This window comes from Rhinopithecus roxellana, chromosome 1, assembly GCF_007565055.1.
Source record: "Rhinopithecus roxellana isolate Shanxi Qingling chromosome 1, ASM756505v1, whole genome shotgun sequence".
NCBI classification, from domain to species: Eukaryota; Metazoa; Chordata; class Mammalia; order Primates; family Cercopithecidae; genus Rhinopithecus; species Rhinopithecus roxellana.
Window position 1 is genome coordinate 132,314,740 of NC_044549.1, and position 27,947 is coordinate 132,342,686.

A 27,947-nucleotide genomic window follows, 5' to 3' on the forward strand; every position below is an offset into this window, starting at 1 on the left:
CCCTGATTCAATCCATCCTCCCACCTCAGCCTCCCAAGAAGCTGGGACTACAGGTATGTGTCACCACACACGTCTAATTTTTGTACTGTTTGTAGAGATGGGGTTTCACTATGTTGCCCAGGCTGGTCTTGAACTTCTAGACTCAAGTGATCTGCCTGGCTTGGCCTCCCAAAGTGCTGGGATTATTGGCCACTGTGCCTGTAAATCAGGATTATGAGCCACTGTGTCCAGCCTCCCCTTTGCTTCTTTGTGTCACTCTCTGTCCAGTGAACATCTGGCCCCACAGGAGGCAACACAGTCATTGGTTGTTCAGAGCTCTCCCTGGTACCCCTGGTCTAGGCTAGGCTTCTCTCTTCTGTCCTCCCAGAGCTTCTGTTCTTGCCTCAGATACAGTTCTGTAGGGATAGGACTATGACAGTGTATTTACTTTTCTGTTTTCTCTACACACTGTAAGTATCCAGGGCGTAAACAACACACCTTATGTCTCTGTTCCAAATACCTAGACAGGTGACAATATATCTTTGTGAAGGAATGGATATATATACTAAAGTTTTCAAAGGTACGAAATTCTTTGTGTGACAGAAGATTATCAAGATTTTTAGAATAGATACTTCCTGAAAGTCTGAATGAATGGGTCTATTGACTTTTATGGTTATCTCATAAAATGTATTCCATCAAAAGGTATCTCTAAAATATAACATAAACTTCACATAGCAAGCGCTATGGTTTGAATGTCATATCCCTTCCAAAATTAACGGGGAGAGTTAACCCCCATTGTTATGAAGCGGGGCCTTTTGGGAAGCGATTAAGTCATAGTGGCTTTCCCTTCATGAAGGGATTAATGCCCTGATAAAAGAGGTTTCAGAGATTTGCCCTCTCTTGCCTTTCATCCCTTCCACCATGTGGGGACACAGCAATCCTCCCTTCAGAAGGATGCAGCAATAAGGTGCTATTTTGGAACAGGGAGCAGCCCTCACTATACAACTTGCTGGTGCCTTGATCTTCAACTTCCCAGCCTCCAGAATTGTGAGAAATAAATTTCTGTTCTTTATAAATTACCTAGTCTCAGGTATTTTGTTACAGCAGCACAAACAGACTAAGATGGCAAGCCTAAAATTCATTTTAAGAGTATAGTCTTCGTTTTATAAGACAGCTTTTGTACAAAAAAGAAAACAAATACTAATGATTAGCATATTTGTTAAAACCACCTAAACACAGAAGACTTAAATAGCCTAAATTACAAATAATAATCTTCTGATGACTGTATTATGTTACTAACCACTGCATAAGCTTTACAATTTTCAGCATTTTTTAAGTAGACATTTATTATTTTTACAATTAGAAAAATTTTTTAAAAATTATTTTTATTTTTTAGGCGAGAGCACAGTTCACTGTAGCCTTGAACTTCTAGACTCAAGTGATCCTCTTGCCTCAGCTTCCAGAGTAACTGGGACTACACGCCACCACACCTGGATAATTTTTAAATTTTTTGTGGGGACAGGGTCTTGTTATATTGACCAGGCTGATCTCAAACTCCTGGGCTCAAGCGATCCACCTCAGCCTCCCAGGGTATTGGGATTACAGGCATGAGCCACTGTGCCCAGCCAGAAAAAAATATTTAAAAAGGCATATATAAAGTAAATGATTCTAAGCAATTAATTTCTGTGTTTTAGGGAGTTCATGATATTGCAGTATTTAAATGTTTCAACAGCCACAATGTTGCTGACACTGTCCCCAAATTGTAGTATAATTAGCTAAATCAATTGTCTTTTTGCACTCAAAGATCCAGTGTGACCCTATTTAAGACATATTTTAAAAAGGCCCTACACAGGCCAGGGGCGGCCTGTATATAATATAACCTATAATCCTAGCACTTTGGGAGGCCGAGGCAGGCAGATCACCTGAGGTCAGGTGTTTGAGACCAGCCTGACCAACATGGAGAAACTCCGTCTCTACTAAAAATACAAAATTAGCCAGGCATGGTGATGCATGCCTGTAATCCCAGCTACTCAGGAGGCTGAGTCAGGAGAATCACTTGAACCCTGAAGGCGAAGGTTGTGGTGAACCCAGTGCACCACTGCACTCCAGCTTGGGCAACAAGAGTGAAACTCTGTCTCAGAAAACAAACGAACAAACAAACAACAACAACAAAATAACTCTGTATGGTCTTTTAAAAATGTCTCTTAAATAGGTTTTAAAAAGATGAAATCCAGACTTTGGTATCACATAAATGCCTGCATAAAAAATATAAATATAAAACACTGAATGTATATTAACAACTACGGTATTGTCTCTGTGTTTATTTTTCTGGATTAGTATCACAAGACAGCAAACAACAGAAACCTGCAGGAGACCTAACACACTTACATGCAAACAGCCCTGAGACTCAAATGAAGCCCTCCCTAGTTTACTGTGAAAAATCAGACTGTGTTAAATGGGGCATCACTTGCCCCCATATGCGGCAAAACTTTGATATGCCCATAAAGCATGGATTTACAAAAAAGATAGAATTTAGAGTATAAATTCTTATGAAATAATCTTGAACAGTAAAATGCAGCTTAATTTCCCAGTTTGGTCATGCAAACTAGATCAGGGGTTGGCAAATGTTTCCCGTTATGGGCCAGAGAGTAAATATTTCAATTTTAGGTTTTGTGGGCCAAGAGGCAAAATTGAGGATATAGGTAGTTATCGAATGAGAGGAAAAAATCTCAACAAAATTTTCACTAAGAATGTAGCAATCATTGAGTATAATTTTTTAAATAAGAGAGGTTTACTAATGAGAAGAATGAAAATATTTCTTTTGGGCAAGGGATAATATTTTGTTTAACTGGGGTTCAAAGTTAACATTGCAAATGTTCATCTGTTAATGCCCATCTGTAACGAGATTTTTACATTTCAATATGATAGAACTGTATGTAATGAGATTTATAATTCATCTTTGAAAATGTCTTTTCAAACAGGTAGCACAGCTAACATATCAATGCATAATAAACAATGCTTTGCCATCTAATTCAAAAATAAAATAATCCCCTATCCACGGTGATTTTAAAAAAAAGTGTAATGTTAAAAGTCCACTTTTCTTTTCTTGTTTTGACATGATAGCCTATACTGACAATAAAAAATGGTAAAATGTCGCGATATGGTGCTATGCATGGCACTACAAACACTATCACATTATATGTATCTCACTGTGATTTGCAGCGTATCAAACAGCAGTGTGAAGTTGAAGAGAAGTATTTTGTAAAGTCTCTGCTGCAACTACTCAATTCTGGTGCTGTAATGTAAAAGTACTCGTTGATAATATGTAAACAAATGAAAGTGATTGTGTTCCAATCAAACTTTATAGACACTGGAATTTGAATTTCATATACTTTTCACTTCATGAAATATTATTATTCTTTGGATTTCTATTTATCTATCACAAAATGTAAAAACTACTTTTAGCTAACAGGCTGTAAAAAACAGGCAGAGACAGTGGGCTATATCATCGGGCCCAGGAAACCACAGTTTGCTAACCCCTGAAAGGTACGATACAGGTACCTACATTCTTACCTTCTGGCAAGCTGCCTCAATTGTTCAGCACATTCGCTGTCTGATTTCTGGTTTATAAGTTCAAGGATGTTCATGGTTCTATGAAAATGGCCACATGATAAACTCACACTAACAGCTGTTTCATGTTTATCTCCAGTAAGTACCCATACTTTGATACCAGCCATTCTCAATGCTTCAATAGTTTCTCGAACTTTATCTTGTAGTCTGAAAAGAAACAAATTAGTAGTAGAGAATACTTTTATGACTGTATTTTAAGCTAAACTACACAGTATATTTAAGGATAATTCTAAACTCCTTGACCTATGCATGTTACTACATCACATAGCAATATACCTGGAATTTCCTCTCATTAAGAAACATGAATAAACAGATTGGTGATTGGTTAACACAAAATCAACCAATTCAAATCTACAATTTCATATATTAAGAATGTATCTTCAAAGTTGCTATTTATAGGATGAAACTATGTGCTCTTCATAAACTCCTGTTTTATTAGGAAGTCTTACATTTCAAAAAAGAAGATTTTTCTCTTTTTATTTTGATTTAAAAAAAACTCAAACCACTCATATAGTTCAAAAATCAGACTGTAGAAAATAAAGGTCTAGCTAACTTTAGGTGAGTCTCAGAAACCTTGTAAGGACAACCAAAAAGTAAATGAAAACCTAGATTTTAAAAATATGCAAACACCCTTAGGTCTAGGTGGTGGAGGCAAACATAACAACAGACTTAATCTGCAGAATTTAATCTCAGAATTCAGCTAAATTTAAGAAACTGTGAAACAGACATTGAGATAGGTGCTGGGAACAAAGACAAAGAATAAATGGACTTCAAGGATTTCACAGGTTAACAGAGGAGAAGTCTTTAAACAAATAATTAAAATATAGTGCCACAAAGACAACAACAGAACTACCTACAATGAGACTTCACAAAGAAGAGAATTTTTAATCCTCTTAGGTGTCAGGAAAGGTCTTACTGGAGTGGAACTAATATCTAAGCTATACTTTATGAATAGGTAGTCACAGAGGGATGGTGAAGGGAAGAATCACCCAGGCAGAAGGCCAACATAGGCACAAAACAGAATAGTTTTAGCTACAGATGGCATGCAGAGACAGTTTGGTATTGCTGAAACATAAAGCAGAAGGAGACAGTGGTAGAAGGGAAGGTTGGAGAATTAAGCAGGTGCTTCAAGTGTTTGCATGACACGCTGAGGAGTATTCTAAAGATTCAAGCCTATAAGAAAAAACTATAGAGAGCTGGTTCTTTCATCTATTTCAGATATCTGGCTAGAACAAAAATTGTACATACTGACTGGGAAAAATTAAGGCTTTAGTTCTCTATTTTGATCTTAAATATATTAATTTATCATAGGATGTTAGTAAAGAGAATTTATGCCACATATTAGAACACTTGGTTACAAAAATTCTTATGAGAGAAAAATAATATTGTTTACTTATCTGATACTTACCTGTCTTCTACTGCTGTGGCTCCAAGTAATATCAGGTCTTTCTCTATGAACTGGAAAACATCTGCTAATTTCTCTTCCCGCTGCTGCAAGGCAGTCCTGGCTTCAAATATGCGTTTATCTACTTCCTCATACTCTTTTGATGTAAATTTTCTATATGCTATACACAGAGTTCTTAGCCCTTTCTGAAACAAACAAAAATTAAAGACAAAAATTGAACACAAACAACTAACAGAAAATCAAGAAGTCACTATCAAAATACACTGAGGACCAAGTACCAAAAGTCAATCACAAATCATTTAAAAAGTACCATCACCTAGTGACAGGAAATAAATAGTGTCACAAAGCCCTACTGATCTGAGTTATGGGACACATATACATCTTTCAACTTCTGATGTTTTCTTAAAAAGTTGCTGAAAATAGACGGGGCGCAGTGGCTCACGCCTGTAATCCCAGCACTTTGGGAGGCCAAGGTGGGCGGATCATGAGGTCAGGAGATCGAGACCATCCTGGCTAACATGGTGAAACCCCGTCTCCACTAAAAATACAAAAAATTAGCCGGGCATGGTGGTGGGCACCTGTAGTCCCAGCTACTCAGGAGGCTGAGGCAGGAGAATGGCGTGAACCTGGGAGGTGAGCCGAGAGAGCACCACTGCACTCCAGCTTGGGCGAAAGAGTGAGACTCTGTCTCAAAAAAATAAAAAATAAAAAATAAAAAGTTGCTGAAAATAATTAAGGTCACTGAATTGTAGAATATTACAGCCTAGAATAGATCATAAAGACTATCCTATTAGTGGTTTTTAAACTGTGTTACATGGAAAGCCAGAAAGTTCTTAATACCTTTAAGGCTGTTGAGAGAGAGACAGCTGCAGGTTCTACCTTCCTGTTTTAATTTACAATTCCATTTTTACCTACTTCATAAAATTTCTAAAGCAAAGGAGACCATAATTTCCTAAAGGTTCACAGTATGACAAAATTTGCCTTTCAAATAAACAAGTCAATAAAATGGCCATTACAAAAAATAATTTTTAGATTTATCAAATAAATGATTTTAAGGAATATATCTTTACCAGTGAATTGGAATCAAAATTGATTATCTGGTTCTACCAGGCTCAAAGTTTTCTTATAGTATTCATCTCTGAAAACTGATATCTAAATCTAAAGACTTATAAAAGTTCCTTTTCTTGTAACATGCATTTTCCTCAAGAAAACCAATAATAAATATTCTTTTTTATTTTTAGACAGGGTCTTGCTCTGCTGCTTAGGCTGGGGTGCAGTGGTGTGATCTTGGCTTACTATAGCCTTGAACTCCTGGGCTCAAGTGATCCTGCTGCCTCAGCCTCCTGAGTAGCTAGGTCTATAGACACGTGCCACCATGCCTGGCTATGTTTTATTTTTTTTGTAGAGACAGGGTCTCGCTACATTGCCCAGGCTGGTCTCAAACTCCTGGCCACAAGTGATACTGCCTCAGCATCTCAAAGTGCTGGGATTACAGGTATGAGCCACTGCACTGAGCCCCATAATAAATATTCTAACAACTTGGAAAGCATAGACTTAAAAATACTATATGACACTATTTAGCAGATTTCCCTTTTTTTTTTTTTTTGAGACGGAGTCTTGCTCTGCTGCCCAGGCTGGAGTGCAGTGGTGCGATCTTGGCTCACTGCAACTTCTGCCTCCTGTGTTCAAGCGATTCTCCTGCCTCAGTCTCCCGAGTAGCTGGGACTACAGGTGGGGTTTCACCCTGTTAGCCAGGATGGTCTCAATCTCCTGACCTCGTGATCTGCCAGCCTTGGCCTCCCAAAGTGCTGGGATTAAAGGCGTGAGCCACTGCGCCCAGCCCTATTTAGCAGATTTCTAAATATTGCCATTCCTTGACTTATAAATGACCCATACCTACAAATGTGCTTCTTTTAGTTGATAAAGAACCATCTGTTATTAATACATGAATTAATCCATTCTATAACAAATACTGAGCACGAACTATGTGCCATCATTATTTTAAATATTAAAATGGTGATAAGGTAGAACCATGTCTTTGTTCTCACAGATGTTACAATGTGGTGGATAAACTGGAACATAAACAATTAGGGAACAAATAATGGGGAAAAAATCATAAACTGTTAAAGAAGGCAGATGAGCAGAGGTGAGTGTGGAGTATACATTTACAGAAATGCAAAAATGAGAGACCATGAAGTTCTAAGACTGAGAGAGAACTGCATAATAATTTTGTTATTTACATGAATGATGGCTCTTTGTTTTAATAAGATTCCCCTGTATTTTTAAATTTTATAAATAAGAGAGATATAATTCACATACCATAAAATTCACCTCTCAAATAGTACAAATCAGTGTTTTATCGCATATTCAGAGTTGTGCAATTATCACCACTATCTAAATCCACAATATCTCACTGCTCCCACGAAGACTCTCCTTTTTCTCCTTCCTCCAGCCCCTGGCAATCAGTAATCAGCTTTCTCTGTGAATTTGCCTATTCTGGATATTTCATATAAATGTATTATTAATATATAGCCTTTTTTGACTGCCTCTTTCACTCAGCATAATCTTTTCAAGATTCATCCATGTTGTAGCATATATCGGTACTTCATTCCTCTTAACAGCCAACTGATATTCCATTATATGGATATACCACATTTTGCCTATCCACTCATTAGTTGGACATTTGGGTTTTCCATTTTTGTGGGTATTGGAAATAATGCTGCTTATGAACATTCGTGTATAAGTTTTTTTGTGGACATGTTTTCAGCTGTCTTGGGTGTACACCCAGGAGTAGAACTTCTGTGTCACACAGTAACTCGATGTTTACCTTTTGAGGAACTTAGCCAAATTATTTTTCAATGTGGCTGTACCATTTATAATCCTACCAGCAATATGTGTATAAGGGTTCCAGTTTCTCCACATCATTAGGATTCCCCTATGTTTGTTTAATAAACACTCTTTTAAAATAGCGTAGTTTGAGTAGACTTTGCAACCAGAAATGCCGTGACTATAGAATAGGTTTGAAGAGAAGATATATTTTAGCTTGCGTTAAAAGCGTTAAAAGTCAGTTTTCATAAAAGGAATGTGGAGCCAACACACAGTGTAACACAACTGCAGAATTTCTACAATTTTTGATAAATTATAAGAAATAAAGTCTGAAATTTTTCATAAATATATCTTGTAGAATTTTTTAAATCATAGAAATTTGCACTCACCAAAGCAAATTCATCTACATGAATTCTGGTTTTTTCTATTTCTCCGCCTATACATTTAGGGAGAATTGATGACTCAGCTCCTTTAGCAAATAATAACTTCTCACCTACAGACAAAAAAAAAAAAAAAAGAGTTATCAAACTCTTAATATTACATAAATAAAAATTCATGAAAGTTTAGATTGGTTACCTGAAGGTGCCTGAACAATTACACTCATTCTCCTACGATCTGAATCAAATTCCAGAATATGAAGCAGTTTGTACCTAAAGAAAAAAAAGTAAGAAAGACAAAAACTTTACTTTTTTAAAATAATATGAAGTGACTATATGGAAATAATCCATATATAAGATAAAATGGCTAATTTAGAACAAGAATTAATCACATTTTCATGATAGTTTACATGACATTAATAACAAAACAGGGAAGAAATAGAAGAGACTGACACTGAGTAATTACCAAATGCCATGTATTTTACATACCTTATGTCGTTTAACCACCAAGAGAAGCCAAGAAAGTAGGTCTTATCTCATTTTTATAGATGAGGACTATTAACCTCAGAAAGATTAAGTAATTTGTCTAAAGTCACGTAAGCTTGTGAGTGGCAGAGCAAAGACTGGAATCCACATCTGCCCAGCTCCATGTTTTTCTGACTGAAAAAGGTAACTGATTCTCAGTGTTTTCTGTCCTAATACACCTGACAAACACAACACACATTAATATCAAAGGCTCATTACAGCAGTGACTGTGAACCTGGGTGTGTGTGTGCAGGGGTCCATTCCCTCGTGCCTCTCTAGGGAGCTGTAGAAGAATTTGTGTGGCTACCTGAAGTGTGGCTTAAAGTCTTCCAGATGAATCTTACACAGTGATTTACATATGAAATCTTCACACAACTCAAAGAAAAACAATGAGTTGAATATGGTTTATAAGTTGATGAAATAAGCTAGACAGACTCTCACATAAAAGTAGCCAAAGAATTGGCCCCATTTAGTATGGAAAAGCATAGTTTGGAAAAGCACAGCTGGAATTGACATATGATCAGAACTGCTAAAACCATGAAAGGAGTAAGTATATTAAGCATGAACTAATTTATCAAAGAATGGAAAAACTAGATACAGACAGCTGTTCCTTCATGTTTGAAAGATAAAAATCACAGGAAATATAAGGAAAGTTTTCTTTATTCACTGAGTAGAAACCTACAAAACTCATTACCCAGGAGCATCTAAAAATAAACATACAAGTAAATTCAAGAATAATTAAGCTAAAATATAGATGAAATATTCAAATATAACAAAGACTATTGTTATAACTATGATGAGATACAATATAACGTTAACATCATTCTAGAGCAGAGTTCAGTAACTTTTTCTGTAAAAGGCCAGAGAGTAAATATTTCAGGCTTTGCAGCCATATATGGTCTCTGTTGCATATTTTACCTCTTTTTAAAACAATCCTTTAAAAATGTAATGTGGGCCAGGTGCGGTAGATCACGCCTGTAATCGCAGCACTTTGGGTGGCCAAGGTAGGCGGATCTCTTGAGGCTAGGAGTTCCAGACCAGACTGGTCAACATTTCCACTAAAAATACAAAAATTAGCCAGGCATAGTGGTGCATGCCTGTAATCCCAGCTACTTGGGAGGCTGAGACACAAGCATCACTTGAACCTGGGAGGTGGAGGCTGCAGTGAGCCAAGATCGTGCCACTGCACTCCAGCCTGGGTGACAGAGCAAGATTCTGTCTCAAAAACAAACAAACAAACAAAGTAATGTGATTTGTGGGCTGTAGAAAAACAGAAAATAGGCCAGATGTGCCCTGTGAGCTACAGTTTACTGATCCCTATTCTATACTATATACACTTAACACAGAGAACATTCTAATATATGAAAAAAATTACCGTTCCAGTTTTCCAAGTGTTTTAACTTCCATAGTTTCTTCAGAATTGCCGATAAACACAATACCAATCCTAGACATTATAAGGATAAAAAAGTGAGACTTAAGAAATAATATTGCATATTTCACAATGTCACTATAGCTTAACTTGAACAAAAACATTTAAAATCAAAGTTTAAAATGCATTTAAAAATATTTCCTTTTAATATCACTACTTTGGTGCCAGGAGTGGTGGCTCATGCCTATCATCCCAGTACTTTGGGAGGCCAAAGCGGGTTGACCACCTGAGTTTAGGAGTTCAAGACCAGTCTGGCTAACATGGTGAAACCCAATCTCTACTAAAAATACAAAAATTAGCCAGGTGTGGTGCCCTGTGCTTGTCCCAGCTACTCAGGAGTCTGAGTCAGGAGAATGGCTTGAACCCCAGAGGCTGCACTGAGCTGAGATCACGCCACTGCACTCCAGCCTGGGTGACAGAGTGAGATTCCATCTCAAAAAAAAAAAAAAAAAAAAATATATATATATATATATATACACACACACACACACACATTTATATATATTATATATATACATTTATATATATTAACATTTATATATTATATATTCACATTTATATGTATTATATATATTCTTATATTCTTTTATATATATAAAAGAATATATATACACATACACACACACATATATACTTTTAAGGACTAGAAGGATTAGAAGGATCAGAGTAGATGTAGTACAACATATACACAAGCATTTTTCATAAATTCTATTACACAGATTTGTATAGTAATCAGAGTTTCAAAGAGATCTTAAAAAAAGAATGCAAGCTTGATAATAAAATGACTTCAAATTGTTATTTAAAATTTAAATTGTACTTCTATTTTTATGTATTTATATGAATTCTGACAACTTAAAATGATGAATTTATGTTTGAAAATTTTAAATTATGATTCTGATATTGTTGCATTTATTTAAACGGTGTTTTTCCGAAGATCTAGAAATCAGACTAAATTACCTTGCAGCAGCTTCTACTAGTGCCTTTTCATCTGGTGAAGATGCATAGTACTCTAACTGCGAGGGTGCCAGGTTGGATTGCCAGGGACCATCACCAATACAGTCAGTCTGAACATTGCTAATCTGAACAGTGTGACAGAGACTGACTGCTTTAAAGAAGAGATCATGTTCTTTAATCTGTAAAAATGTAATTCATATTCATGATAAAAATATCATTTCCACATACCATTTAGGAAACCAGAGGCAAAATTCTAAGATCTAGAACAAGAGTGCTACAACCTTGATTGCCTGAATAATAGTTGGTTGTTTCTGCCTTCAAAAAGTAAAATGTCACATTTGCTTAGGACCCTTCGACATGTGAGCATCTTTTTAGGAGGTACAACCAAATTGCAAGTAGGGGAGAACACTTTTTTATAGAAGAAGTGAGGTCTCAAAAAGTATTTAAATAAGTTTAAGCTCTATTTTTCAAAGAAAGTCTTCTTCACTTCAAGGCAGTAAGGGCTTTTCTTAACTATATTCCATTTAAATACTCAAAGAGCTAAGGCAGACAAGTTAAACTGTCTGATATGAATTTCAAATATATATTCCTTGCTCTACTGACACAAACTTTTTTTCCTGCAACTCATCAACTACTGCAGAGAATTATTTCATATGAAACCCTTATTTATTAATTTAAAAATTACTTACCAGTTCAGTTTCATTTTCAGGACTGGATCTGAAAGAGGAACTAGTTGTAAGATGGGATAAGTTGTTAAGATGGGATAAACTACTAAGATAAGATAAGTTTCCTTCTGAAGAGTCTGGGGTTGGTCCTTCGGGTACAAGTCTACCATTGATTTCTTGGTATTTCATGCCATTAATTGAACATTCCCGAAACTGCATCTCATTTTCTGTCAGTGTACCAGTTTTATCTGTAAACATGTACTCTACCTATAGAGACAGAAAACAAAAGAAAATAAACCTTTGTGCTCACGGTCCTATGTTAAGCAAGAAAAAAATCTCTGTCCTCGCTCTCCTGAAGTCAAGTTTATCTATTAATATTGATATACAGATGCTGAGATTCTTATAATCCAAGCACAATTAAAAAAATAAAGATGCCAAGGAAAGAAAACAGGGTAACACAAAATAGTTTAAAGCTACATAGATTTTGAAGTTTGTGGTATGTTTACGTACATGTTTATCTGTAGAATTGACAAGAATTTGGTATTAATGCTTCTTTTCTGTTTCTTGGCTAAGGTATTTTAAGTAGTAGGACTCAAGAATTATCTCTAAAGCAGGGCAGAAAGGATGCTTAATAACATAGAATGTGAAAGGGTATCTGGGTGAGGAGAAATAGTGCAGAGCTGGGAATAGCAATACACAATGATAGCGACAGCAATATAAGAAGTTAGAGGTGTGAATTGTCTGAAACAGAGAGAAGTTGAAACTGAGGAAAGAAAAATTTAGTGAAAAAAATGAATGTGTAAAAGAAAAAAATATTTTTAAAAGCAAGTAAGACAAATTATTTCATTACTTTTGGAGGCTAATTCCAGAAAAATTACTTTAAAAGAAGGTATGTCCATGATAAAAGAAGGATGTAATAGTCAAGTCTTGATCCAACTAGGATCATCATGAAAATTTGATTATTGCAATAATGACTTGAGAAAGAAGTCCTTTAAAAAGGGATGTAGAAATCACAAGAAAAGAAACAAGCTACAGACCAACATCCCTTATAAAGAGATGCAAATCAAATCCAGAAACATATAAAAGGATTATATACTACAAATATGTGGGATTTATCCCAGAATTGCAAGATTGATTCAACATTTTAAAAAATTAACGTAATCCATCATATTAATAAAATGGTACCTGGCCTTCATTTTATTAATAAAACAACCACCAAAATAGGTGCAGAAAAAAGCATTTGATAAAAATCCAATACCCTTCATGATAAAGGCATTCAACAAACTGGAATAAAAAGGAACTTCCTCAGCCTGATAAAGCGTATCTATAAAAAACTCACAGCTAACATCATACTTTATGCAGAGAGACTGAATGCTGTCTTCCTAAGATCAGGAATAAGACTGCTTTTGTCACTTTTACTCAACATTGTACTTAAGGTTTTAGCCATGACAATTAGGCAAGAAAAGGGAAATAAAAGTTAACATGATTGGAAAACTATCTCCATTTGCACATGATATGATCTTGTATACAGAAAATTCTAAAAAATCCACTAAAAAAACTAGAATACATAAGTTCAGCAAAATTTCAGGATAAAAAGATCGATATCCAAAAAGAAAGGTAGGGTTAAATTTGGCAGAAAATTACTTTAGGTAAGTTAAATAACTTACCGAAAGTCAAAAAGCAAATAAATGGTGAAACTGGAAATAAGAGCTAGAATACCTTATCTTTACTATTCTATATTAAATGTTGCCCAGTATCTATATCAATGTTGAGTTGGAAGTTAAAGGTAGATATAAAGACCCCATGCAAGTTAATTAAAAAACACCCACAAGTATAGATCAGAAAGAATGAGGGACGAGTTATAAAGAAAATATATAAGATACATTAGCAGTCAAACAGAAATAATACTCCACAGGATACTAGATACTAGAATACAGACTGACCTATCAGTCATGGAAGATTCTTTAGAAAAAAGATTAGATGGTAGGGATGGATAAAATAAATTAATTTTGATTTAAAAAAAATATATAAAATCACGAAGTTTAATCTTTTAACTTTGGTGATAAATAGGTCACCACTATAAACCTTCCTAAGCGTTGTTTTTTTGGATAATATGGAAATGAAAGAGTATAGAAGAGTATGAAATAAAGTAGATTTCATTGGTATAAAGACAAAATAGGAATAGAGGCAATACACATACATGAAATACTTGTAGTTTCAAAAGCAAAAAGAGAGGCTGAGAAAATCAGTAATTAAAGAAATAATCACCAGAAGTTTCTTAAAGACAAAGCAGTCCGGGCGCGGTGGCTCACGCCTGTAATCCCAGCACTTTGGGAGGCTGAGGCAGGTGGGTCACCTGAGGTCAGGAGTCTGAGACCAGCCTGGCCAAATGGCAAAACCCTGTCTCTACTAAAAACAGAAAAATTAGCCAGGCATGGTGGCAAGCACCTATAATCCCAGCTACTTGGGAGGCTAAGGCGAGAGAATCGCTTGAACCTGGAAGGTGGTAGTTGCAGTGAGCCGAGATTCTGGGTGACAGAGTGAGACTCAGTCTCAAAAACAAAAACAAGAACAAACAAACAAACAAAAAGACAAAGCAGACATGAGTACGCCTACACAATGTGGAGTTCCAGAAAAACAAAAATTCTATCATGAAGGAAAAAGGAGGGGAAGAGAGTTGAGAAAGAAAGGTCAAAGGTAGATCGGAAAAAATTTATTCAGAAAAGTAAAAATAGGCCTTTAGGCCTTAAATATATAATACACAATTAAAGAAATGTGACATTAATTGATATTTAACATAAATTATTAAGGCCTATAAATGCATCAACTTGTGGTTAAATATGATAGGTTGAGCACATTTAATTATCTCTGGTTCTCTTAAAACTTCACCATGAGGATAAAAAAATAGAAAAAGAACAAAAAAATGGTAAAAAAGTCAACATGAGAGGGAAGATGGACACAAGTTTGGAAGATGGAAAAGGAGATGAATGAGTGGTAACTGATTTACCAGAATTTAGAATCTGAAACTCAAGCGATGAGGAAACCCATTCTCAGAAACTCTCAGGAAGTAGACCTACCAGCTAACCCTGAATGTGGGAGTACAGGATGAGGCTGAAAATACAGGCTATCAGGAGTAGTTTAATTCTGAAATCTCTTTAAAAGTTGCAAACTTCAAAATGCCCCTCATCCATTGGAGTAACGGCTGGAAGGCTAGTAGGCTGAACCAGACAGAATCCGGTCTCCGCAGACAGCTGAACACAGAAGTAAGGCAGCACACTAAAAACAGATTTCCAATGGCCAATTCTAGCAGTCATAAGCAGCAGAAATATTACCTGCTGGGCCTGTCAGCCCATTACCTTAAGGTGTGGCCCACTGAATCAATAGCTTCTGATAAAGCATATTAGTGGTCTTTTTTTTTTTTTTTTTTTTTAATAGACAAGGTTTCACTCTTGTTGCCCAGGCTAGAGTGCAATGGCACAATCTCGGCTCACTGCAACCTCCATCTCCTGGGCTCAAGTGATTCTCCTACCTTAGCCTCCTAGGTAGCTGGAACCATAGGCACACACCACTGCACCCAGCTAATTTTTGTATTCCAGCTGATTTTTTATTTTTTGTAGAGATGGGGTTTTGCCATGTTGTCCAAGCTGGTCTTGAACTCCTGGGCTCACGTGATCCCTCCCCTTGGCCTCCCAAAGTGCTGGGATCCCAGCCTTTCGTTTCTGTTTGTTTGTTTGTTTGTTTGTTTATTTATTTATTTATTTTCGAGACAGAGTCTCATTCTGTTGCCCAGGCTGGAGTGCAGTGGTGTGATCACGGCTCACTGCAGCCTCGACTTCCTGGGCTCAAGTCATCCTCTCACCTCAGCCTCCCGGACAGAGCACTTTTAAACTTGAAATGATAGCCAAAGATTAGCATCCATTTGAGGATCACTCCTTACATAAAAGGTAGAATCTGAAACAAATTATAATCAGTTCTGCTGTAACACTGTCTTGAAAACACAAATTTATCCCGATGCAACTGATACAATGAGGGACAATTTGAGTGTAATCAAAACTTTGCTCAAATTTTGCCCAAACTTCAGTTACTAGCTATCTCAGTTCACCATGTGTTATGAGTCACACTCATCCACGTCTGGTATTACAACCTTCCCTCTGATTTCAGATAACCTTCCTTCTAACACTTCACAGTAACACATAAGCTGCAACCCTTCTGATGCCTATCTTCCACAGGCAAACTTCAGGTCTTTTCCAGATAAGTGCCATATTTATTGCAGTATTTGCATATTCATGAACAATTTGGCAAGTGCTGCTTTTATTAGGTTCCTATCTTTTAAAAAATGTATTATTAGGCCAGGTGCAGTGGCTCACGCCTGTAATCCCAGCACTTTGGGAGGCCGAGGTGGGAGGATCACCTGAGGCTGGGAGTTCGAGACCAGCCTGACCAATATGGAGAAACCATGTCTCTACTAAAAACACAAAATTAGCCGGGTGTGGTGGTGCATGCCAGTAATCCTAGCTACTCGGGAGGCTGAGGCAGGAGAATCGCTTGAACCTGGGAGGTGGAGGTAGCGGTGAGCCGAGATTGTGCCATTGCACTCCAGCCTGGGCCACAAGAGTGAAACTCCATCTCAAAAAAAATATATATATGTATTATTAATGTTTTTGTGTTCTACCCTTAATCCCATTCTCTCATAAACCCTGTGGCTTTAACTAATCAATTTTGCATTATGCAGTGAATTTTAGGAATGCATATATCACATTATAGCAGAACTCACTGTTCTGGAAAATGCACTATAAGCAAAGATAATACAGGGGGCAGAAGAAGACTTCAATTGACTGTCATTAATATCCTAGGGGAGGTAAAAGAATAGATTATGCTCAAGGAATGGGATAAGAGGCAATTTAAAAAAACTATCCAGAGAATACCAAAATATTAGAAATTAAAACTACTGTAGCAGAAATAAATCAAAAGATACTGAAAAGATAAACCAGAGGCATTCTACCAGAAAGTAGAATTATAAAAACAAATAAAAACTGAAAACTGAAAAGAATTAAAGGGTCAATATAAGTGGTATGACATGCAAATAGTTAAGTTTCAAAACAAGGGAAACATAGAAAGACACGTTATCAAAAAAAAAAAAAAAAAAAAAAAAAACAAGAAAATTTCCTAGAATTGAAGGACATGTGTTTCCAGGCTGAAAAGACTCACAGAGTTAACTGCCAATGAAACAAAACATAAAAAAGGAAACACCAACACCAAGGTACACCATCATGAATTTCACAACTATTGCATAAGGAGATCCTAAAGCTTCCAGAGATAAAACAACAGATCATACATAAATAATTGGGAATCAGAATGGAATTGGATTTCTCTAACAGCAATACTAGAGGCTAGAAAACAATAAATAATCCCTTAAAATTTCTGAAAATTTCAATCTGGAATGCAATACTAGCTAAATTATTAATCAAGCATGAAAAGAGAATAAAGATATTTTCAGATATGTCAAGTTTAAAAACATTTTCCTCTCATACATCCTTTCTCAGGAAGTTGTTAGAAGATATACAGCACCAAAAGAGAATAAGCCACAAGTAGGAAGACATGGGATCCAAGAAAGAGGAGATCCAAAACAGGAGAGAGGTAAAGGAATTTCCAGGGTGATGGTAAAGGGAAGTCCAGAGTGACAGTTGAGAAGGAAGCCCAGAAAGAATAAAAGAATAATCCAATTGAAGCAGAAAGGTGGAAGCCTCCAAAAACAGTCACCAAAAAAAAAAAAAAAAAAAAAAGAAAAGAAAAAAAAAAGGAAGGTGGGGAGGAAGAAAGGAACTCCTAGATTACCTGATATGTTTGAATATGTAGACAGATGCTGCACATATTATCAGAGACTTGTTTGTGGTATATGGAAATTAAGGAAATGAAAAAACAGAGCAATTAACTCTTGGGGAAACAAAATATATAACAAGGGAAATGTAATTATGGTATTATAGAACACACCTATAGAACTGGGAATTAGTGAACAACATTAAAACAATCATAATAATGTTAATAAAAATATTTACTAAATCCCAAATTGTGATATGATAATATTAGGGGGGTATGGAGAAGCAAAGTGGATACGTGTCTGGGTATGTGTGTGTGAATAGTAGTATAAGAGCTATGTCTTTATATTCCATAGTAGATAATGTCTAAAACTCAAGAATAAGAAAGAATATCAAATAGAAATATAGTGATAAATAACAAAAGAAACAACTTAGGGTTTAAAAATTGGGAACAGCTGGGAGTGGAGCAAAGGAGTGCTGTTTTAGGTATAAGCGTCATAATATCTTGTTACATTAATCTTTGCACATGTATTGCTTTGATAAAAATAACAAATTCGAGAAACAAAATATTAGGATCATTTTCACCTGTCCAAGCTCTTCGTTCAGATCGGAAGTATTGACTTGAGCTTTCTGATCTGATTCTTCATGATACAGATCAAGATCCCAGCCAATAAAAAATGATCCAAGAAATTTCTGCATTTCAACTGTCACATATAATGAAATTGGAATGATGAAATTGTAGAGAACCAAAAAAGCAAGGAAGTCTGAAATAAATCTCAGAATCTAGAAAAAAGGAAATAACTGATAAGAAAAAATACACTAGAATTTCTTCAGTATTACTGATGAAAATTACCAGAAAGTTTCATGTCTACACAGACTATCAACTATATTCTGAGGTAGAATAGTCTCATGAATTGAAATCCATTTGTTGAATTGTCTAACATTACATTTCTTCTGGTTATTGTATTGCTCATTAGAATCTTGATGAAGTAAATGATGAAAAGGTTAAATTCAAATAAGTTAATTTGTTACTTTCAGAAGCTAACAAAAAGCCTGGTATGACTGAAACTACCTTTGGCAAAACTATAATATCTGGAGTGTACTTATCCCATTCTACTATTACCCTTCAAAATCAGATAACTACTAAAAGTTGAGTGTAACTTTACAAAGTTATAAAATAATTGTGAGGCTAAAAGTGCTAGAAATTAAAACTCTTAAGTACAGATTACATAGGAATAGCCTATTTTAATGGCTTTAGTGGTTCCATATTTCAACATGCATTTGTGAAAGGAAATGTACCAAACTGTGAATGATATTAAAAATATGACCCATGATTATTTGCTTTGTAGTCTCGAGATCCAAATTTGTCTTCCAATACATAGATTTTAATCTAAAGTGAAATTTGGAGAACAATTATTTACCAAAATTATAGGTTAAATTCTCTTGGCAGTCTGTTTAATCAATTTAAAACGTATGACATAATTTGTATATTAGTTCATATTAAGACTAATAATAAGCATCCTTGAATTATTAAGACAAAATGAAAAATACACCTATTTACTCTTAGATTCATTTATAAGACATAGTAAATGGAAGAGAAAACTGAGTTTGTAGTATTATTAATGTGAAACGCAAAGATAGACGGATTTAAAATTTTGTGACCTCCTTGAACTATTCAAGTCATGCCACAGGGAATACAACTTTTTATGCCGTAAACTACAAAAAGCTATCAGTACAAACACGCTGGCTTCTCTGCATCTGCAATGCCATTTTTGTCACCCTTCAGTACCAATGGTTTTAGGATTACAGTGGTCTCTCCTATCAGAAGTCGCTACCAAAGCACTAATTGTGCCAAATAATAGTTTCCTTTATGACACAGTCAATAACACCATAAAATACCTTACTGCTATTTCTTTGATGTTCTGTTTTTTGGTTATACCAAGGTTCATCCCATTTTTCTTCAGTTTGCCATGTATACTTCAAGATAGTGCTGATGACAGCTTCAGATATAAGAATTACTAGATAAATTATCAAAAATGTATTCATTGACCTAAAGGAAGAAAAAGAGAATATAAAACATACAAATCATTTATTACTATATTCATCTGCTTGAAAATTAGTACTTATATTAGAGAGGATATTAAAACACAGAAGGTACTACTGTAGCTATTTTAAAATACAGTTTTTGTTTTCAAGAAATAACCATTAAATAGAATTTATTTATTAGCAATAAAAGACCCAACACACACAGGTTACAAGCCTATTTAATATAGCCATGTTACCATTCAAAATGCTTATAGTAAGTGACGGTTTTAAGTCAGTTATTTTTGCCATAAGTAATTATTCTAAGTTTTTTTTTTTTTTTTTTTTTTACATTTTCAGCACCCATCTTAAGTGTAATAGCTAAAAATAACATTTGCATAGCATTAAAATTTTATAAAATGTTTGTCACATCTACTACCTTACCTAATCTATATGAAAACCCTTAAAGGGGAAATTATTACACACTTTTTAACTGACAAAGACCAAAGCCCAAAAATAATTCTGTAAATTTCCCAAAATCACACAAGTCAGGAATTGACTTCAGAATCCCTCTTCTCTTTACTAGGTGAGCTTAATGCCACATGTCTTTGATTTTAAGTTTAAAAACATATATTATTAATACAATTAAAGGAACTCATCATTGTAAATGCAAATGTATACAAAACAAGCGATGTTATAATGAACTCTCACATCCAACAAATATTGAGGGAAAATGCAAATCACAAGCTTTGTAAAAACCCTTAAAAGATTGAAAAATGCCTGAATTCTGATTTTTCTCTTTAGGCCTTCCATAATTTAACCTAATCTTACCTATGGAATAAGTTGATTCCACCATGTTCCAATGTAAACTCTATATATTCTGCAGTGACAGTAAATAAGGAACGTAAGAAAGGAACTGGCTTTTGTTTGGTTATTACGTGTTAGGCATAGTATTCAGCACTTCACCTACAGTACTGCTAGCACTTTTATACATGAGAACACTCGGATCAAGAGAAGAAAAAAACTGGTCCAAAGCCCCACAGAGCTAGTAAGGAAGGGATATGTCATTCAAATCTACATCTGTCTGACTCTAAATTTTGACCTCTTTTCACTAAACTAGTCATGTCTCCTTGTGGCAACAAAATGCCTGATTTATTTCCATCTTTCTTTGCTCATGTCTACCCTCATCAGACATATTCTCCTTTTTCCTGATATTATTAACCTATTTTTCAAAATTTAACTCAAAATCCATCTCCTTCCTAAAGTCTGTCCTAATTACATTGGTTTACATTCAGCTTTCCCTTATTTAAATTTAAAACTAGTACCACAGCACCTATTACCTAATTCTTTTTTTACTGTGTATTAGTTTTAACTTTCAACTTGATTGAAATCCCCAAAAAGAGATTGAATTATATCTCAGAAAATCTACTACAGCAACACATACGCAAAAAAGCTGAATAAAGATTTCTAGGACGTTGGGCTGTTTCCAGTTTTTTGCTGTAACAAAGTGGCTATGAACATTTCTGCTTGAGTTTTTGTGACAGCATAAAATTCATTTATCTGAGTTAAATGCCCAAGAGTGCAACAGCTGGGTCATATGGTAAACATGTTTAGTTTTGTAAGAAACTCCCAAACTATCTTCCAGAGTGGGTTTACTATTTTTAATTCCCACCAACAACATATAAGAGATTCAGTCTCTCCACCTCCTATCCATTTGGTATTATCACTATTTTTATTTTAACTATTCTAACGGGTGTGGTGATATCCCAATGTGGTTCTAATTTGCTTTTCTCAAACAGGTAATGATGCTGAATATCTTTTCATGTGCTTGTCATCTGCAGCTTTTCTCTGGTGAAATATGTATTATGCATTTGGTGAAATATGAAATATGTCTTTTGCTCATTTTCTAATTGGATCACTGAATTACTGTTGAGTTTGAGAGCTCTTTATGTTTCCAAACGTAAAGCCTCTGAAAGATCTGTGGTTTGCAAATATTTTTCCCCAGTCTGTAGCTTGTCTTTTCATCCTTTTAAGAGGGTTTTTCATAGCACCAAAGTGTTTAACTTTGATTAACTACAACTTATTAATTTTTTGATTTAGGAATTACACTTTCAGTCTCATGCCTTCTAGCTCTTTGTCTAACACTAGGTCCTGAAGATTCTGTTTTCTTCTAAAAGTTTTATAGCTTAATGTCTTACATTAAATCTATGCTTCAGTTGAATTAATTTTTACACACAGTGGGGGTTTGGGTTTGTTTTGCTATGGATATCCAATTGTTCTAGCAACATTTGTTGAAAAAGATTATCCTTCCTCTATTGTATTGCTTTTGTGTTGCTGCCAAAAATCAACTGGGCCTATTTGTGTTGGTCTGTTCTGGGGTTCTCTATTGTGTAACACTGATCTATGTACCTATTCTTTCACCAACACCAAATTGTCTTGATTACTGTAGCTTATATAGTAAGACTTAACATCATTAGCAACTCTTCCCACTTTATTTTTCATTTTCAAAACTGTTCCTTTGCTTTTCTATCTAAATTTCTGAATAAATTTTCTACTTCTACAAAAAAACTTGCTGAGATTTTTATAGAGATTGCATTATACCTATTAATCGATGTGGGAAAACTGGCATCTTTACTGAGTCTTTCAACCCATGAACATGATATATTGTTCCATTTATTTAGATCTTTGATTTCTTTCCTCAGTGTTTTGTGATTTTCAGCATAAAGATTTGTATGTATCTTGTTAGATGTGTACCTAGGTTGTTCTTTCTTTGGGGAGCAACTGTAAATGGCATTGTGGTTTAAATGTTAATTTCCCTTTGCCACTGATGTTTCTGTTCTAATGTAAGTATTTAGTGCTAGAAATGTCTATACTGCTTCAGCTGTATCCCACAAATTTTGATATACTGTATTTTCACTGATATCCAGTATTTTTTAAAATTTTCTTTAAGATTTCCTCTTTGACCCTTGGATTATTTAGAAGAGTTCCAGTTGTTCCAAATCTTTACCAGTACTTGGAACAGTTAGTCTTTTCAATTTTTACCATTCTAGTAAGTTATGTATTTGCATCTCCTTGTAGTTTTGATTTGCATTTCTCTCATGAGCAATGATGCTGTATACTTCTTCATGTGTTTATTGGCCATTTAAGTGTCTACCTTCCACCTTTTGCCCATTTTTTTTAACTGGCTTGTTTCTCTTTTCATTGTTGATTTATAGGCAGGTTTTTGTGTGTGTGTGTGTGTGTGTGTGTGTACACAAATGACATATGTACCATTATATACTCAGGATACAAGTCTTTGGTCAGATATGTTTTCAAATATTGTCTCCCAGTTCATAATGTGCAGGTTCATTTCTTTAAATGTTTAGCCTGATGAGCAGAAGTTTTTAATTTTGAGAAAGTCTAATTTATCAATTTTTTAATTATTATATTTGTATCCTAAGAAATCTTTAACTACTCTAAGTCAGAAAGATACCTTTCTAAGTTTTCTTCTAAAAGTGTTTTTGTGGCACATATACACCATGGAATACTATGCAGCCATAAAAAAGGATGAGTTTGCGTCCTTTGTAGGGACATGGATGCAGCTGGAAACCATCATTCTTAGCAAACTATCACAAGAAGATAAAACCAAACACCGCATGTTCTCACTCATAGGTGGGAATTGAACAATGAGATCACTTGGACTCGGGAAGGGGAACATCACACACTGGGGCCTATCATGGGGAGGGGGGAGGGGGGAGGGATTGCAGTGGGGAGTTATACATGATATAAATGATGAATTGATGGGTACTGACGAGTTGATGGGTGCAGCACACCAACATGGCATAAGTATACATATGTAACAAACCTGCATGTTATGCACATGTACCCTAGAACTTAAAGTATAATTAAAAAAAAATAAAATAAAAAAAGTGTTTTTTGTTTTGTTTTGTTGTTTTAGACGGAGTTTTGCTCTTGTTGCCCAGGCTGGAGTGCAATGGCGTGATCTCGGCTCACCACAACCTCCGCCTCCAGGGTTCAAGTGATTCTCCTGCCTCAGCCTACCAAGTATCTAGGATTACAAGCATTCGCCACCATGCCCAGCTAATTTTTGCATTTTTAGCAGAGACAGGGTTTCTCCATGTTGGTCAGGATGGTCTTGAACTCCCGACCTCAGGTGATCTGCCTGTCTCGGCCTCCCGAATTGCTGGGATTACTGGCGTGAGCCACCATGCCTGGCTCTTCTAAAAGTTTTATAATTTTAGCTTTTATATTTAGGCCTATGAGTCATTTTCAAAACTTTTTGGAGTACAGCATAAGGTAGAAGCTAAGTTTCATGTTTTTCTCATTTGAATATCCAACTGCTGCATCATTTGTAGAAAATACTAATTTTTTTATTGAATTGACTTGTTGCTTGGTTGAAAATCAACAAACCCACACATGAATGGTCTACTTCTCAACTCTGTATTTTATTCTATGTTAATACCACACTGTAATTACTGTAGCTTTATATTAAGTATTAAATCAGGTAAGGTAAATCTTTTAGCTTTCTTAAAAGACTGTTTTTGCTGTGCATCTGAATATGCATTTTGGCTATTGCATTTCAATATACACTTTAGTATTACCTTGTCAATTACTACAAAAAGACTGCTGTGATTTTGAGACTAAGAGAATCTATATAGTAATTGATAGCTTAACAATACTGAGCTTGAAAATCTATTAATGTGATTTCTCCATTTATTTAATAAGGTCTTAATTTCTCTTGCCACATTTTGTAATTTTCATTATAGAAATCTTGCACAAGTTAAAAAAAAAAACTTATTCCTAAATATATTATGCTTTTTGATACTACTGTAAATATAACTTTTTTAAAATTTCATTTTCTGTTTCTTACTATTTATATAGATATAAAAATGATTTATCAGCCGGGCACATGGGCTCACACCTGTAAACCCAGCACTTTGGGAGGCCTAGGCAGGCAGATCACGAGGTCAAGAGATCAAGACTATCCTGGCCAACATGGTGAAACCCTATCTCTACTAAAAAATACAAAAATTAGCTGGGTGTTGTGGCACATACCTGTAGTCCCAGCTACTCGGGAGGCTGAGGCAAGGGAATTGCTTGAACCCAGGAGGCAGAGGTTGCAGTGAGCCGAGATCATACCACTGCACTCCAGCCTAGTGACAGACTGAGACTCTGTCTCAAAAAAAAAAAAAAAAAAAAAAAAATTTCTCTTTATTTACCTTGTATTCTGAGACCAACTTGCTTATTACAGTTTTCTTGTTGAATACTTATGCCTGTTTATATGAAAAATCATGTGTTTTCCAGTAGGACAACTTTACTTCTTGCTTTCTAGTACTTACGGTGTTCAATTCCTTTAACTTGTTGCACTGAATAAGGCTTCCAGAATAATGTTAAAAAGTAGTGAGATTGGATACTCTAGGTACAAGTCCTTTACAAGATATGTGCTTTGCAGACATTTTCTCTGATCTATGGCTTGTTTTTTTAAATTTTTTATTTTAGTTTCTGGCATCTTCATAACATAAACAGTGCCTTTTTAAGGATCTATGGAGCTATCCCCTCTTTCATCCCTGACATTGGTAAATTTTTACTTTTCTTCTCTTATACCACTTCTCTTCTGCTTAATCAGTTAATCTCAGCAGGAATTTATCAACTTTATAGCTAGAAACTTCCCTCTAAGCTGCTGGGCTTTTCCTTGAGTCTGCAAATGTAGATGTGTTGGGTTTAAATTACCATCCTATTTGAAGAAATTTAAATTTCCTTTGTGATTTCTCCTTTGACCCATGAGTCAGTTAACAGAGTTGTTTTTTAATTTCAAAATATTTGCAGATTTTGTTATTGATTTTTAATCCAATTCCCTCATTGTCAAAGAACACACTTTGTATGATTTCAATCTTTTGGGATTTGTTTTATGGCACATCATATGATCTCTCTAGATGAACTTTCCATGTATAATTATGGAACTATTCTGGTTTTCAGTTTTCATAGGCTTACAATATACACAGTATATCTTCTGATGTCAACCTATTTATATCTTTGTATGTAAACTATGTTTCTTCTAGGCAGCATGTAGTTGGGTCTGGCTCTTTTATCCAATCTGACAATCTCTGACTTCATTAGACTGTTTGATGCATTTACATTTCATGTAATTTTTGGTCAAATTTAGGACCACCATTTTGCTATTTGTTTTCTATTTGTGTCATCTGGTTTTCTGTTTCGCTGTTCTTCCCTTCTTGCTGTTTACGGTGTTTATCAAACATTTTAATATTCAGTTGCTCTAACTTACTAGCTATAAATCCTTGCCTTATTGTCTTTAATGGAAGCTCCAGAGATGAGAATATGCATCTTCACCTTATTGTAATTTATTTATAGATGCTACTGTATTACTTCATGTAAAAGGTAGGACCTTTGTAACAGTTCATTTACAGCCCCTCATCATCTTTTGTGCTCTGTTTATATAAGAGAAAAAGAAAGCTTAAAATTAATCATTTGAGTTCATCTGGCACCATAAGAAGTTAAAGAGGAACAATGAGACCCAAACTGAGAAGAAACACAGGAAATTAATTAAGATGTGAGCTGAAGCCAATGGAAAAAGAGAAAAAAAAATACACAAAATTAAAGCCAAAAGTTGGTTCTTTGAAAAACATGAATAAAGTGTCTTTTTTTATTTTTTGAGATGGAGTCTCGCTCTGTCACCCAGGCTGGAGTTCAGTGGTGCGATCTCGACTCACTGTAACCTCAGCCTCCTGGGTTCAAGCAATTCTCCTGCCTCAGCCTCCCAAGCAGCTGGGACTACAGGCGCACACCACCACACCCAGCTAATTTTGCATATTTAGTAGAGACAGGGTTTTGCCATGTTGGCCAGGTTGGTCTTGAACTCCTGACCTCAGGTGATCCGCCCACCTCGGCCTCCCAAGGTACTGGGATTACAGGTGTGTGCCATGAATGAAGTGTCTTTCTGTGCTTGCTTGCATCACTTAACGTAATGATCTTCAGTTACATCCATGTTGCTGCTAATGACACGATTTCATTCTTCTTATGGCCAAACAGTATTCCATTGTGTAGGTATGTATACATTTTTTTATCCATCCATCTGCTGATGAACTGTTAGATTGAATCCTTATCTTTGTTATTATGAATAGTGCTGCAACAAACATGCAAGTGCAGATATTCCTTTGGTATACTGATTTCTTTTCCTTTGGATAAAACCCAGTAGTGGGATTGTTGGACCATATGGTAATTATGTTTTTAGTTTTCAGAGACATCTCCAGACTGTTTTCCATAGTGGCTAGCCTAACTTACATGCTCACCAACACATATAAGAGTTTCCTTTTCTCCATATCCTTGCCAGCATCTGCTATTTATTTTTTTATTTTTATCTTTTTAATAATAGCCATTCTGGCTGGCAAGATGACATCTCATCATGGTTTTGATACACTTTTGTTTTGTTTTGTTTTTGAGATGGAGTCTCGTGCTCTGTTGCCCAGGCTGGAGTACATGGCATTATCTCAGCTCACTGCAACCTCTGCCTCCTGGGTTCAAGCAATTCTCCTGCCTCAGCCTCCTGAGTAGCTGGGACTACAGGCACCCGCCACCATACCCGGCTGATTTTTGTATTTTTAGTAGAGACGGAGTTTCACCATGTTGGCCAGGCTGGTCTTGAACTCCTGACCTCAAGTGATCCTCCTGTCTTGGTTTCCCAAAGTGCTGGGATTACAGGTATGAGCCACCACACTCAGACTTGAGTTGATTATTTCTTTGGTGAAAGACAGGGATCCAGTTTCATTCTTCTGCATGTAGCTATCCAATTTTCCTGGCACCACTTACTGAAGAGGATGTCCTTTCCCCAGTGTCCTCTGTTGTTTCTGGTAAGAACCGGTTATCACTCATATTGTTATTCACTTACATGTGAGGCATTTCTCTTTGGCTCCTTGAAACATTTTCTTTTTTTCTGGATTCTGGTATTTTGACCATCATGTGCTTTGGGGTGGTTTTCTTTGCATTTTTCCTGCTTAGAGTTTACTGATCTTTGTAGTGTAGGCTGAAACTTTTCCCCCAAATTTTAGAAATTTTCAGTCATTATTGTTTCAAATATTTTTATTGTCCTTTTTTCTCTTTATTTGGGAATCAATTACACATATGCCAAACAGCTTAATATTATCCCACATGGCTCTGAAGCTTTGTTCATTTTTCCTAATCATTTTTCCTCTCCATTTTTCGACTAAATAATTTGTGTTTTCTTCAAGTTCACTGGTCTGACTGATTCAGTCTGGTGTTGAGCCCACCTAATGATGTTTCCATTTCAGTAATTATGTTTTTCAA

At 35.5% G+C, this 27,947-nt stretch overlaps 1 protein-coding gene across 3 annotated transcripts in view; it reads right to left on the reverse strand.

Annotated features, from left to right (window-relative positions):
• ATP11B (ATPase phospholipid transporting 11B (putative)) overlaps nt 1-27,947 on the reverse strand; it is a 134,798-nt gene that overhangs the window by 48,864 nt on the left and 57,987 nt on the right. For all 3 annotated transcript variants that reach the window (XM_030931667.1, XM_030931662.1, XM_030931674.1), the window contains 9 exons: nt 19,506-19,656; nt 18,192-18,389; nt 11,815-12,057; nt 11,129-11,304; nt 10,118-10,186; nt 8,417-8,490; nt 8,230-8,333; nt 5,018-5,199; nt 3,553-3,756 (listed from right to left, as the gene is read on the reverse strand). In XM_030931667.1, the coding sequence (XP_030787527.1) occupies nt 3,553-3,756; nt 5,018-5,199; nt 8,230-8,333; nt 8,417-8,490; nt 10,118-10,186; nt 11,129-11,304; nt 11,815-12,057; nt 18,192-18,389; nt 19,506-19,656 (1,401 nt within the window). The remainder of the gene's footprint in view (nt 1-3,552; nt 3,757-5,017; nt 5,200-8,229; nt 8,334-8,416; nt 8,491-10,117; nt 10,187-11,128; nt 11,305-11,814; nt 12,058-18,191; nt 18,390-19,505; nt 19,657-27,947) is intronic.